At 33.1% G+C, this 14,566-nt stretch overlaps 1 protein-coding gene across 4 annotated transcripts in view; it reads right to left on the minus strand.

The window, feature by feature from the left end:
• Positions 1–8,911, minus strand: part of PBF1 (N-terminal nucleophile aminohydrolases (Ntn hydrolases) superfamily protein) — a 56,062-nt gene extending 47,151 nt beyond the window's left edge. Inside the window, exons 1-5 of one of the 4 annotated variants that reach the window (XM_089821186.1) lie at positions 8,809–8,911; positions 5,294–5,460; positions 4,194–4,260; positions 3,664–3,771; positions 1,644–1,725 (exon numbers count right to left, since the gene is read on the minus strand). In XM_089821186.1, the coding sequence (XP_089677312.1) occupies positions 1,644–1,725; positions 3,664–3,771; positions 4,194–4,258 (255 nt within the window). In that variant the 5' untranslated portion in view covers positions 4,259–4,260; positions 5,294–5,460; positions 8,809–8,911. Of the gene's footprint in view, positions 1–1,643; positions 1,726–3,663; positions 3,772–4,193; positions 4,261–5,293; positions 5,461–8,755 lie in introns of all 4 variants that reach the window. The other 3 variants (XM_089821185.1, XM_089821187.1, XM_089821184.1) reach the window with 3 other exon arrangements.
• Between the last annotated feature and the right edge of the window lie 5,655 nt (positions 8,912–14,566).

The following is a 14,566-nucleotide window of genomic DNA, read 5'->3' on the forward strand; positions in this document are numbered from 1 at the left end:
ATAAATTGATAGGTTTTCAAAAAAATTCCCTTAAAATTTTCTAATGAATTTTTACGATTGTCCCCTTAAAAAATTCCGGAGGGTTTTAATAATTTTTCCTCAAAAATTATCTACTAGTTTTAATAAAAAAATTATCCTTAAATCTATTTGGAGGATTTAGAATATTCTCCTCAAAAGTTAAGAATTTGCTCGTGTATGACCTAATCAAGGTTTTTGCAGTTTCAAAGGGCTCTCTGGTTTCTATTGGATTTTACCATTTTTCTTCAAAAACAAAGTTTTGTATTCCGAGTCATGTCTTGGATTCTATTGTATAGATTTGATCAATTTTTTACCTCAAAAATCGTGCCTACTTTTTTTCTACAGGGAGTAATACCTTTATTTCAACATCAGATTGGATGGCTTCTTGGTCATTAATGTTTTGCAAATCCAAGGAGGTTCTCAGCAGCAGCAGCAGAATGTTCTGAAGAATTTATGACGACAAGATGTGTAGCCTTCTGCAGGTTAGTTAGACAATGACCATTAGGGGGGGAGTATTAGGATAGTAGAATGTCTCTCTAATGGTTCATCTAGTCGTCTTTAGTTTGTTAAGTAACCTATTCTGTCTTTTGTTAATGTTTGCTTTTTTCGAAGAACATCTTTGTAAATCTATATGTGGAACTTTTGTTCCTCTCTTTAATACAACAGCATTGATTTACCATAACATTTCAAACAAGCCTTCTCATAAATTCATACATTTGGAAACAAGACATATGGCATAGCATGAAGTGCATCCCTGCCCAAGCACTGCATGAAACAATGAACCCATATTCCTAACAATCATCAGGATGAGTAAAAATAGAGTGTAACCAGTTATATAGGAAACATTTGAGAACAAGATGGCTAATGTTTCTTCCAAAGAGTGCTTATGAACCCGCTCTATTTTCGTATGGAAGATCAAATAGGTCTAGACACCACAAATTTTGGTCATAATCACTCCCAAGTCCCACTTCAAATAAAAACACACATCATGGCTGAAAAGAAAATTCATTGCTGATCCATCAGTATTCTATCCATTTTGTTTTTCCAAGTGGACATTGCTATAACAAAGTCATCCATCATCCTAGCCCTAGGCACCCTGGGCCACACATCTAAGGTTCACCACATTTGTTTTTCATTATGAAAAATGGATATTTCATTAATGCTGTTTACAGTTACTAAACTGAGTAAATAACAATTCCTCGTTAAGATCATATATAGACCGATCTATTAAAGGTCTTTGTCAAGATCTACCAAGAAGTGTCTTAGTTTGCATTAGCAATGTCAATATTATTCAAAGTATGAGCCCTGAATTTCATCTCTGAAGGGTAAGTGATCTCCAGATAAACAAACAATTAAAAAATGAAAAAAAATCAACTTCTAAGGGCATTTATTTGAATGGATCATTGCTTCCAAAACACTCTAATGAGTTAGTTCTGACCCATTTCAACTAGATTGTTTAATTGTCAGCATGGTGTCAAAAACAAAAATGGTTAAACTTTCTCAATAAAGCTCACTTGCTTTGACTACCTACTTTACACAATCTAACAAATTAGCTTTAGGGGAACACTTAAAATAAACAAATAGAACCGAGCACATTGACAATGTTAACCTCAAAAGCTACTCACCAGATGTCTAGCTGATAAGTTCTTTTGCAATGCCTTTATATCAGCTTGGAACCCTGAAGATGCAAGCACACATTTATCTGCACTGCAGTAAGTGATGGTATAAACATTATTTTAAGGAATTTAATCACCATAAAGCACATCGCAGGCACTTAGTAACCTATCAGAGAATTCATTTAATTTGTAAAACAATTTATACATAAAAGCAGCTTCTTATCGACACCACCAAATAAAAATAATTTTAGGCTTATATCCATTTTTAATTTATATTAGCTATATAGATTAAAGAAGGGGGAAATATATTTTACTCAGTTTTATTAATTAAGTCTCAGTTTTGTAGGATAAAAATATGCTTGAAGAGATTTGATCTAACAAATATTGTGGCATTGACTTCAACTGCTTTTTAAATTGGAATGATAGTGTGGATAAAAGAATCATTTCTAGCTGGAATGCGTAAGATGGTCTTGAAAATGCATGCACACATGCTAAGCTATGGGAATAGGATTTTACCATAGATAAGAGAATCATTTCTAGCTGTAAAGCTTATTATGGTACTCAAAATGCATGAGCAAACACTAAGGTATGCGAACAGGATGTCTGTTTTCATCACATCGATCATTCCAATTATCCAATATTTCGTTGAAGGTTGATGAAGCAATATCTCTGATGATTGAGATTATATAAGACAAACTTCAAACCTCAAAATTAAATATAATTCAACAGCCATTTGAACTGGAGCGGCCATGTGCTTTAGATGATCAGTTGTTGCCATAAAGTGAAAAATCTTGAGCTATGGAACTGGGATTTTGAAAAGTTCTCTTCACATTTTAATCATTCCAGATATTCTATAGAATTGTTATGTTGTATCCTGCAGAATCTCTCATGGCCCTTGGAGCAAATTTTAGTAAATCTAAAAAACACTACTTGACACCATGTTCTTTTGGTCAAAGTGTTTTGTACATTGATGGTGTCTGAAACTATGATTGACACAGAAAATAAAAACAAGCTGCTCAACTTAGGAAGCACCAGATGCCCTATAACCTCGTCTAACATGCTCAATAGGCCAATAGCCACAGCAGACCAAAAACTGGTGAGCTATAGAATCTGAACCTTAACCTAATCATTAGAGTAAAGAACATAACAATTAAATCAACAACGTCCAAATAAAACATTAAACAACAATGGAATAGTTAATAAGAGGAAGCTGAAGGGCTAAGAAGAATGTTATCAATCCTTGTTTAACTGATTAAAACTACTCCAACAATGTGAAGTTGAAAAACAAATGAATGTTGCTAAAATAAGGACCAATGCCCATGACCTACATGGTAAAATTTACCCCTTGGAAAATATATCTCACAGCTGAACAAAGGTTTATCCATGTAACAGGCCCCTAGGTCTGCCAAAAATTCGAGATATTGTAGTGGTAGCATTATGGTTTGGAATTCTGGTATATTCTAGTTTGGATACAATCATCCATGTTCAGGTTGTATAATAAATACAATAGAGATCACAGTGTTTATTACTTATCACGGAGTGTGAAATCTGAGTTTGAAAATTACAAATTCTTCTATTATTGCTGTGAATCAGTTTCTTTCGAATAAATGGTAGAAGCTTGGTTTATTTTGCAATAGCCCCAAGGCAAGATCATCTCTCTCTCTCTCTCTCCAAAGTCAAAGTCCAGGTCAAAACTTATCTTGCTGAGCCTGAATCAAGCAATTCCGATAAATGCATTCCCCCTTTCACATAGTATTCCCTTCCACCTTATCTCTCTCCATTTTATTTTATCTTTTCCATATTTGAGATTTACTGTACCAAGTGTTCTGTACAAAAGTTGCTACCTTGGTTCTACTTCTACCAAGAAAAATTGAAGGGAAGATGGGGTTCCATTTCTACCAAGAAAAATTAAAAAGAAGATCAACCTTTTGCTCAAGGAAAGTGTTGCAATTTAAAAAGAAAAACGCACATCATTGCTTTTAATAAAACAAACAAAATGAACATTAAAGTGAAGGCCTTGATGACTTACAGTTTGCAAATCTTAGAGTAATCCCTTGTCAGAATGCTATAACCAGTCGACATTCGTCTATCTGCTGCAATTACGCAGTAGTTGGCCCCCGCTATTGCAACACAAGTTCTGTAAAGGTAATAAAAATTATAATGACACATCTGTCATAGAAGAATAACTACTCATCAAATGTAGTTCACTGAGGAACTATTTATCTGCAAGCAGTTAATCTAAAAAAAATATTTTTAAAAATTATCAATACTCAAGATCCAATTAAATGAAGAAATAACATGCACCCAAATAAATATAAATAAAATCATAACCTAGAAATTGTAAACCTAACAAAAGCGGAAAAGAAGAAAGCAACAGAGAAAGAATGATCTTGAAGCTAATCATTAAAGAGGCAGGTCAAGTATTCAGTAAAATGCCAATACATGGCATTGGTATAGTTGCCCAGAGAAGCAGAAAAGAAAATTTGGTGAAGAAAAGCAGCAAAATACAAAGATATGATGTGGAAAGCAGGTGCCAAAAAAAAACGACAGCACCCTTACCCTCCATTGTTGTCATAAGGACTCCATGTAGACTGTCGCTGCATGATCAGTTCTGTAGCACCCATTTCTGCAAATAATTTGATGAACAATTTATAAGATGGAAAACTATGTAACGACCAAAATTCCCACAACTAAGCCACATAAACGTGGATCTAAATACACATAAAAGTTGAAGTATAATGAAGTATAAGACATAGGGGTTTTACATCGCAATTTACTTTCTGAAGTATAATGAAGACTGTACTGACAACTAGTTCTTTGATGTGCCATTTAATGTATACAGACGCTGGAAACAAAATTTCGATGTTCTTCCAGCAGAAGAGAAGTAGAAAGGTTTTAACTTCAAAAACCCCATTTCCAACCGTTTTCTACCATTCCTATGTTTTGAGACACTATATTAAACAAGGGGCGCCAGCGCCAAAGTCCCTGCCTTTGGGATATGAGCTTTGTGGTTTGTTCAATGAATTTGATGATTTTAAGATATTAAATGCATCATAGTTTAGAATTGTATGAAATTAAGTTTGTTCGATGTCCAATATTGTTTTACAAGTTTTGTAATTTGGAACAAAAATATTTATGATTGTTAAATTTGAATTTGGTAGAAAAATAATAATCGTAAAGTATGGTTGAATTAAAAGTAAATAGATATATTATATTAATATGTACAATCCCAAGAATTCAATCCTAGGGGAGAAGGGTTTTAGTTTTAAAAATATAAGTAACTGATTACAAAGTTTATAGCTTTTGATTACTAAAATAAGTCAAGTTATGAAGCAAATAAGGAGTAGAAACTTTAATTAGCTTAATTTGAAGTGATTAAAAATAGTATGTAATATCAAGTACATAATGTTAATTTTGAAAAGAGTACCTTAAACTTTAGATAATTGTAATGTAAACTTAAGGTTGCGAGAGAGAAACAAAGTGTAATGAGAGATAATTGTTTAAACATTATTAAACTATAAAATAGACTAGCCTTAATCATGATGCTAATAGTATGAATACAAGATTTTTTTAAACACTTAAGGATATGCTAGAGTGAGTATGTGACATAAATAGTTTTATCTTGAAGCGTGATTAAATTTCAAAAATAAAGTTCTCACCCAAGCTTCTCCAAATATTTGCACAGAAAAGTCAGCTAGAATTTTCTTCCTTTGTTATATGTATCTATCAAGGAGACTTGCAAAGTGAGGAGCTGACTTGGCATCCAATAGAGAATCCTAGAAATAGGTGCAACTCCTTCCCACAGTTCCCACAGTGTTAAAAAATTCTGAAATATGAATGGACAAATTAATTAGTTTTAAGTCTTCATCTGTTACGAGACTAACCCAGTGGCAATTCAAATTTAACTGTTTCAGCTATAATAAAGGTTTTGGTGCTTAATTTTCTGCTTGATCCCCATTAGTATTACCAATTAGAATATTATGCAGACAAAATTTCATTATTTCATGCTATGGAGTTGTGGATATTCATGTCATTCCAAATCTCAGAAAGCGCTGTTGAAGCAAAGATAACTCAGATGACTAATATTCATTAGTTTCTAATTCGCTCATATTTTTTCAAAATAATTACAATCTAGTTAAAATTTCTAGAGAAAACATTTATTCGTTATTACTTCTGAATTCCCTTTTTTATCAAAAAAATTTAAATTTCCAAGCTTCTAAAAATGTGAGCCTCTGTGACATTTTTCCTTCCGGAGCTCCTGGAAAAGCTATTGTATTGACATGAGGGTGCAGTAATGCCTCGTAATAGAAAGTAAGCACCTCAACTTTGTGAATCATGGCAATGGAGAGGCTAGCTCTAACTGCCCTATCAAGTAATAATCTCCAGCTCCTGTTTCTGATGGTTCTGGTTTACCTTAGTCATTGTCTAGCTTCTAATACGACAGTTGTAGCACAAATGACAACTAATTGCTACTATTAATGATTACAGACAGACCATGTCTTCAAGCTGATGCACCAGATGTGATTGGCAAATTGATGGGTGACACAATCAATCATTAAACTTATCTCTGTTGTAGGAGGACAATTAACTACAAGTATTGCAACACAAATAGTAAATACAATTGCAATATCTAATGACCTATGAACAGACAGAAATTAAAATATTCAGAAGACAAATAATATTTGTAATAAAAATTCTAACATATTTATATATTTTTGAGAAGAAAAGTGAAGGCTTTCTGATTGTTAGAGAAGAGGTAGCACTATTTGAGAAGTGATATGAAGCTACCACAATCTCTGTTCACGCTCTTCGCTTTACTATGAAGATTTGATACAAATAAAATAGCAATCTTTGAGAACACGTGTGAAGCTACCAGTGACTCTCTTTACACTCTTATATGGAAAAATTTCTCTGAGTTTTACATTCAAATTCCAATGTAATTACAAATATGAGCATTACATTTCAGTATGCAAAAGAGAAATACAAAGTTTTTAAAGAAAACTATGGAGCTTTTTCTAACAATAACATGGACATATTGGATCATATCTAACATTACTTTGTAAATAAGAAAATGTGCATGATTAAGGTAAGGAAAAATAATAATAATTGGTTCATGAACTTAAAATGATCATATAAACAAGACTAGCTCGATTTTAGGAAGTAAACAAATGTTAAAAAAAATAACAAGAAATCACATTCAATACATTCATGGAGGTATCCACTCTATATCTGTTGATTCCTAAAGTACTTATAAATCAAACACTCACCAACATTTTACTCTACTGGAATAACTTAAACAGAACTTAAATTTGAAATGTCAATTATGTCATGTTCCATATGTTTACGAAAGTTTATAAAAATTCAGTTCTTTCCTTGAATCATAATGTCAATAAAAAAAATGTTGTAATGTAGACTTGCTACGTACAAATGATAGATAAAATACACATATGAAAATTGAAGCACAATGAAATTTAGACTTCCTACGTACAATGGTAGATAAAATAGAAAAATTAAACCAAAAATAGCTTACAGGGAAATTAACTTGACATACAGATCCCAATGCGTGAATACATAGAATAAGCAGCATAACAAGGTGTTGGGAATAAACAGAACCTCAAAAGCATATGCAGTTGGCATGCCCAAGGCCAAATCATAGTCTACATGTAGATAGCTCTATGAGGCATTTTGTGAATATTCGACATGCCTCGTCTATGCTTCCATATTTGTCATTCATTCTGCTGACAAACACGAGGAAAGTAAAACACTAGTATTACTGGTGATTGCACTTGGAGCCGCTAAAGGGATTGTATTTTGTTGTGGAGCAGAAAAGCCACTCATTTATCGGGAACTCAAGACATCCAACATTTTATTAGACTCGATCGGTATTTTCACTGACAGTGGTCAAGTGCTATTTTACGTTTGTGAAATATGCTCCTTGCTTTATATGTTTCAATTGGTGACATATCATGAGTTTAATGCTTCAGGTGCAGTTTTTAAATCGCTTTGTAGTGTCCAGACTTGCTTTATTTTAGCACGGATTGAATTCCCTTGTTATTGTCTCTGTTATGTGCAGGATTATATAGCTAAGCTATCAGATTTTGGACTTAGGAAGAGATGGACCTTAGGGGGATGAAACCCATGATGGGCACACATGGTTATGCTGCTCCTGAATATATTATGACCGGTAAGTTTCAGAATATTAAGTGTTTGTGCACATTAGGCACTTTCAATTGGTTCCCTTACCTGCCTTGCCTCGTGCAATTTAACTGATGTCTAAAAATAATAATAATACTTCTCCAGTTTTTGCAAAAATTTAAAGTAAAACATAGTGGTAACATATAGGAGCCTATAAATTCTACATGGCAGAGGTGAGAGATATGGCTGCGGTGACTATGACCGTGGAGACCAGCACAGTATCTAAGTTATCTAAGGATAGAGAACTAAAGACGCTGCAAATTCAAATTATAAAACAGAATAGCTAAGGAACATAATGTGTAATATATAGATTATAAATAAGATAAAATTATTAACGGATAAATTATGAAAGAAATGGACCCGGGTGTGCCGTTTCTACCACTACAGTGACCCTCGTCCTAATAACGTCCATTTCTTGCAGTGCTTTGAGTAAAATAGAGTCCTTCAGATTCTGTGCGAAGAGGGAAGTAACTAACAAAAGCGCCGTCTAAGACTAAAATTTTGCAATCCATGTATAAACTATGATTTTCTTATAAGATGCTACATACCAAAAGCATTTTCACCCCCTTTCTTGCGGGTCTGAAGTGTGACCTCAACCAGAAAATAGTTTGTAAAAACTACGCCAATGGTGATCTTGTACTCTTGAATAAAGGGTTCCAAAAGAAAATAAATTACTTTTACAAATGTAGAGATTATATAATTTGTCCAATGTTTCCTGAGCTATGTGATGGCTTTGATTGTGACAGAAAACTCCGTTGTGGAAAATCAGATGCATTTACAAATTCAAAATGTCATCGTGTTAGTTATTATCTGTTTGGCCTCTGCAGCAAAGTTTCAAGTCGTTGTAGGCTCCGTTGATCCAAGTAAGGCTGAAAATGAATATTGAAAAGTAGAAAACCTAAAAAATCTTGAAAAAGCACAAAAACCTGATGTTTGGGTCACCGCCTCTCACCCTCAGGACTCTGCACAATGAACTTACTCAACCTGGACCGTGGACGTCTCCGCGAGGGTGCGAGCCTTTGCTTTCCAAATCTCCCTTTCCTTACTCGTGTCTCCCCAAACACCTCTACCGCGTTCGGCTTATATCGGCTTGTTCTTTATTTTGATTTTATATTGATCTTTCTTGGCGTTCAAGGTTTTAGAATAGACTTTTTTTTTCCGGTGTCTTTGTTCTTTGTTTTAGAACCTAATTGCCAATAGAAACAAGGACGCAAAGCGTCAAAGTTCTTGTTTAAGTATAGTTTTTGCATATGATAAGTAACAATTTAGATGGTGTTTTATACATTGGATATGCAATAGGATAAAGCAGATTGTGCAATTTTTATTGTATTTCAATAATAATTTACATTAGCAAAGCATCTACTCAATTATGTTATGCAACTTGATAGAGCAAAAGTATGTCTTATAGCATATCAATGCATATACATTATTTCATTATACATATATGACATAGAGAGTGTACTTGGATATGAGACTCATGCATATACATTGTTTGATTACACGTCTTTCTTTATATTGACTAGTATCTTTTGTAACTACCATTAATTATAGCTTGATATGTCATTATAGCTATCCATGATACCTGCAAATTCCATTTTGTGCATGTTAGTATATTGTAATTATGTCTCATAATAACTTGTTTTTCATATTTTAAATAAATGTTAGTTTGTGACTAGTTATGTTTACCTTTTGTTGTGAGAAATTGTTCAATCTCCATTTGTCACAATATGATTGATGGCATTGTTCTGGTTTAATGTGAATTGACCTTTCACAGTGAAATTTCGAAGGATAAAGATGAACTTTGATTTGTCCTGTCTGCGATCCTCAACTTTTGTGTCTTTTAAGCTTGGTAGTAGTTGTTCAACAATGCACTTGTCTATTAAACACTAGATGATTTGTTTGTTTTCAGTTGTAATGATAGTCTTTAGGTATAATGAATATACATATGGAACCTCTTGATTGCATCTATTGCAATGAGTTGTTTTGTCTTCTAGCATTCCATAATCCTCAAATTTTAAGTTGCATTTGGAACAAAATGCATGAAATGGATTTGTGAATGAGTTGGCTACTTTGAGAACCCCATCAACCTACAAGATATGTTTTGATATTAATGTAGCTTGTGTAAAAATTAATTAATAGTTGAAGTGCTAAATTATATGAGTTTGCTTACCTGTAGTGTTGTTTGTAGCAATGCATTCAAGGCATCCAATATTCTCTTTTCTTTAAGTGTATAGATGTATGTAGCAACCCCTGTGCAAAATGTTATGTCCATGTCGTTTCGCCATACAATATTTCTAAACAACATTGTAGGAGTCTCACCTCTTTGTAATTGGTTGTTATTTTCATGGATTCTTCTTGGAAAGCAAAGTTGATTTGGAGCTAGTCATTAACAAAAGATTTTTATTTTCTACTTTTAAAACTCTGTACTCAATAGAAACATGACTACTATACATGTTGCATAGAAAGAAGGGGTGTTTAGTGTGCTTTTTACCTGTACTTTGTCATCATCATTATTTCTATCTTTTATGTCAATAACATATTGGGAGTCTATTTGTCGTCCTGCAACTACTAGTGCACCTATTGTACCAATGGCATAGGTACTTGTGCTTATGGGTAGTTGTTTGATTGTGGAGTTTGGTATGAATTTGTATTATTGGCAAAGTCGTAGTATAGTTTTAATTGTGCTTGAATCTTGGAGCTTCAAGATGCAATCTGAATCTCCACGGTCAAAGGTTGTTTTGTGTCCTATTTGAAATCCTAATACTATAATGGATGTTCCTGGAACTATCTTGTTTTTGTACTCTTGTACTAGGTTCCAAGTCACATTTAAAGTTATTGTCATTTCTCCTTTAGAGTCTGTCGAGTCTACACATAGCACCTCTCGTGTTTTGTTTTCTCTATCCAGTGTTTCTCTATATACAACAAGTATGTATCCTTCAAAAGTGTTTCCTGTTTTTCTTGCATTCAAGTCCTCAATCGCTATTGCATTGGGGTTTCCTAGTTTGGACCTACGCAAAGTATTATGGTGTTAATCTAGTATTGTAGTAGTTTGATATTTAACATTTCTTTAAATATTAGAAATTCATGTATTGATCTATCATTTTTCATGTGGGAATGCATGTTATTGGAGATGAGAAAGAGCTCAGTACCTTTTTGTTGTTTGTTCTTGCTTGACATGTGTTCCCTTTCCTGTTATTTTGCTTCCTTCCATTATTGTGCTACATAGAAATGTAGAACATTGAAATATATACTATTAAATTAGAGTTATTGTCTTTGATACATAAAACTATTAGGTTTAAGATGTATTTGCATTCTTGTATTTGTTCTTCTATTTAATTTTGTGTTTGGTTGTCTATGTATTAGCAATCTAGAGTGGAGTATGGAACCTTATGAATGTAGCAAGGTGATTAGTCCAATATGCTTCTGCTTTGTAACAACAACATATATTACTCGAGTTTGTCCAAATGTGATCAATTGATGGATTGTATACATTTTGTGTTTTTTCAGTGATGTAATTCATGTTGTGGTATTGCATATATTTTTCAAGATTTTCTTTCCTAGCATTTCTTGTTGACATATCAATATTGAAATCGCCTACAATGTATAGATTAGTCATTGGTTTGACATATGTAGTGACTTGTTGAATAATAGTGGCATATTCTTCAATGGGTGTGTTAGGTCTTGCATAAAGATTACATATATTTATTTCATTGCTTTTGATCAAATTTGTTATTCTAATAGATTCTATATTTGTTGTGTTGGATTGCTTTATCTTTGAAATGACTAGGGTTTTGTTGGCCAGTGTCATTATACCATGTATGTGGTAGGCATTGAAGTTGTTGAAATGTTGGAATTCATCATTTATTTTAGGGATTTACATGTGTACTTCTTGAATGTAGATGATGTTAGATGACATTATATCATAGTCATTAGTTATGCCATTTATGTGAGGCTTTAAACTACGTGTGTTTAGTGTGCATAATAGCATGGATGGTGTGTTATGAGAACATGTATTGTCATTCTCAAATTGCCATTTTGCGCTTGATTGTAAGCGGGACATTTCAAGATGTATTCTCTCTTTGATTTTAAAAAAATTTGGTGTTAGAGGTTTTAAAAGGAATAATGAGTCAATTGTTTTAGTTTGTGATAGTGTTGTGTATGTTAATCTATGTTGTCTAACACATGTGGGGTCAAAAGCCATTGCCTCCATTGTAAGCCCGTGTGACCTATGTATTGTTCTTGCACATGCTATCTATATAGGGAATTGTTTTTGTACAATAATATTTTTTTTCACTAATGCCTTTTGGATAGGTCGAATAATGCATAGTATTGATACCTCGTCATTTTCAATTTTTTTTGTATAGCATTTTATGAGTTTCTTGCGTTGTTGTTGTCTAATTGTATTGTCCTGAAATCTTATCCAAACTATGTCAAAATCATTATATTTTGTGTATGCTTTGAATATTCCATTTGATCCATTTACTAGACCATCTTTTGTGTTGTGGTTTCCTGCATATAGTTCTACCATAATATTTTGTTTGAGATGAATTTGATGTGGGAGTGAAATTGTTTGTGTGTGTAGGCGTAATGCATTGTTATTTTCATCATGTTCGTCAATGGCATTGAGGATAGTCATTTCACCAGGAACTATTGCAAGCATTTTTGTATTATGAGCATTAACATTGATTCTTCTATAGAAAATGAATGGCAGTGTTGGGTCCAATGGTGGTTTTCTCATGCATTGTTCGTTGACATAGTGCAGATCTTCATTTGGTTGCATGCTTATTCGTATTTTGTTGAAAACATTAATGAATTTTTCATCCTTTTGCCTTACTGTACATGTTAACGAATAACATTTAACATTGTCTATCCAAAAATTGTAAGGCATCAATTCTAACATAGTTGCTTTATTTTCAAATGCAACTGTGTCAAGTACTGGTTGTGCTTGTTACAAGTCTCCATAGAAAATATATTGACGTTTCCAAAGTATATGGTAAGCATTTGCATTATCTCACACAATTGTTTGTCAATGTAACGTAGGAATGTGGCACCAACTAATGATATCTCATCAATGAGAAGTACACGTAACTAATGATGGTGCTTTGACATTGCATCCAGTATGTTGCTATTGAGTGGCAAGAAGTCATATGTGATAAAAGGTATGTGAAATGTTGAATGTAATGTAACTCCACCTACATTGTGTGTTTTCTTTCTTGTGTAAGTCATTATCAAGCCCTTTGGTTTGTTGGGATCATTTTTGATGTACTTATTGTAGATTCGAAGGAGAGCTTGGTATATAACTTTTGTAGTGAAAGTCTTTCCAGTTTCGGCTCCACCTGTCAAGAATAGATGCAATGGGTTCTTGTTGTTTTTTTTTTTTTTTTTAACAATATCTTTGATGATTGCTTGTTGCTCTCTATTTAGCATCTACCTCAATTTGTGGTACTCATCATTGTCCATAATTTATGGATGGTGGTTGATTTCAAATGTGTTATAACATATGTTGCTTTGTATCTTATGTAGCTTATGTTGGATGTCTTTTTGTATGTCATATTGCTCAATTTGTTGTGTTTGTTGACTATGAGGGTTTGGCCATCCATGCCATCATTTTTAGTATCTAGATCCTTGACTGTTTTTTCCATATCACCCCATGCAGGATCTGTGTTATGATTAAACTTTACTTGATTCGTTATGATTATTTGTTGATAGTATAAATGTGCTTGTTCCCATGATGTAAAACTTTGTTTCAATGTGCTCTCATTGATTGTAAATGGCACATAGAGTATTAGTTGTTCTCTATAATAGTTTTCTAGGTCCATGTGTTTGTTGAAGTTGATAAATCATATTATACTCGATTTTGCTCTTTATGTGTATTTTGTGCCCTTTTTGCTGTACTCAGAGACAAATTCTGCAAGGCATATGCTATGAAGGATTAGAGGTTGACTTAAATAGTAGTCCACTAAGGATTTTGAGAGAACATTTTTTTTACTCATCAGGTTCTTTAAGTAATTCTTTATTACTTTTCAATATAAATGTACGTGATCATCTCTTGTGTCTATGAGAATATGCACTTTCTTGAGCTATGATTTAGTGGCAGTGATAGAACTATGTGTGTTGCTTGTTGTGATGACATTTGTTGTAAATTTAGTAGCACATTTCCTAGTTTTGTTATCATTCGTATTACATTGATACTATCTTGTTTATGGTTATTATGTATTCTTTTAAATGTATTTGTCATTGTTTTGTCCACTTTTGTCATGTATGAGCTACAATATCGTTGGAAATCTGATTGAAAAGATCATTGTGAGAAGAAGATTGATTCAAAGAGGGAGATTGTTGTTAATAGAATGTTTTCAATCATTGTTTTGTCATTGATGTCAAACCTACTATTTGTAGGAATAACAATTGCTTATAAGATTCAAGTACTATCACTTTGTTGATTGATGAAGAGGATTTAATCAACAAGATGTAACAAGAGCACCTAAGGGAAAGGTTGAGTTATGGTTTTGTAATGAAGTGCAAGGATCAACTAAGACAATGGTTAAATGATGTATTGATAACATACTCAAAGATACAGAGGTTGGCCACACTTAGAAACACTAAAAGTATAAGTTGGAACAAGGTTGACTGCAAAGCTTAAACTAAGTTCATTAGTAAGTGTCAAGTAAGCTAGTTTAAGCCAAGCAAATTTTTAGTTAGAGCCGAGTAAATGGAAAATCTAGTGTGTGTCGAGTGAT

This window comes from Cupressus sempervirens, chromosome 3, assembly GCF_028749045.1.
Source record: "Cupressus sempervirens isolate cs-2001-9-10 chromosome 3, ASM2874904v1, whole genome shotgun sequence".
Classification (NCBI taxonomy): Eukaryota; Viridiplantae; Streptophyta; class Pinopsida; order Cupressales; family Cupressaceae; genus Cupressus; species Cupressus sempervirens.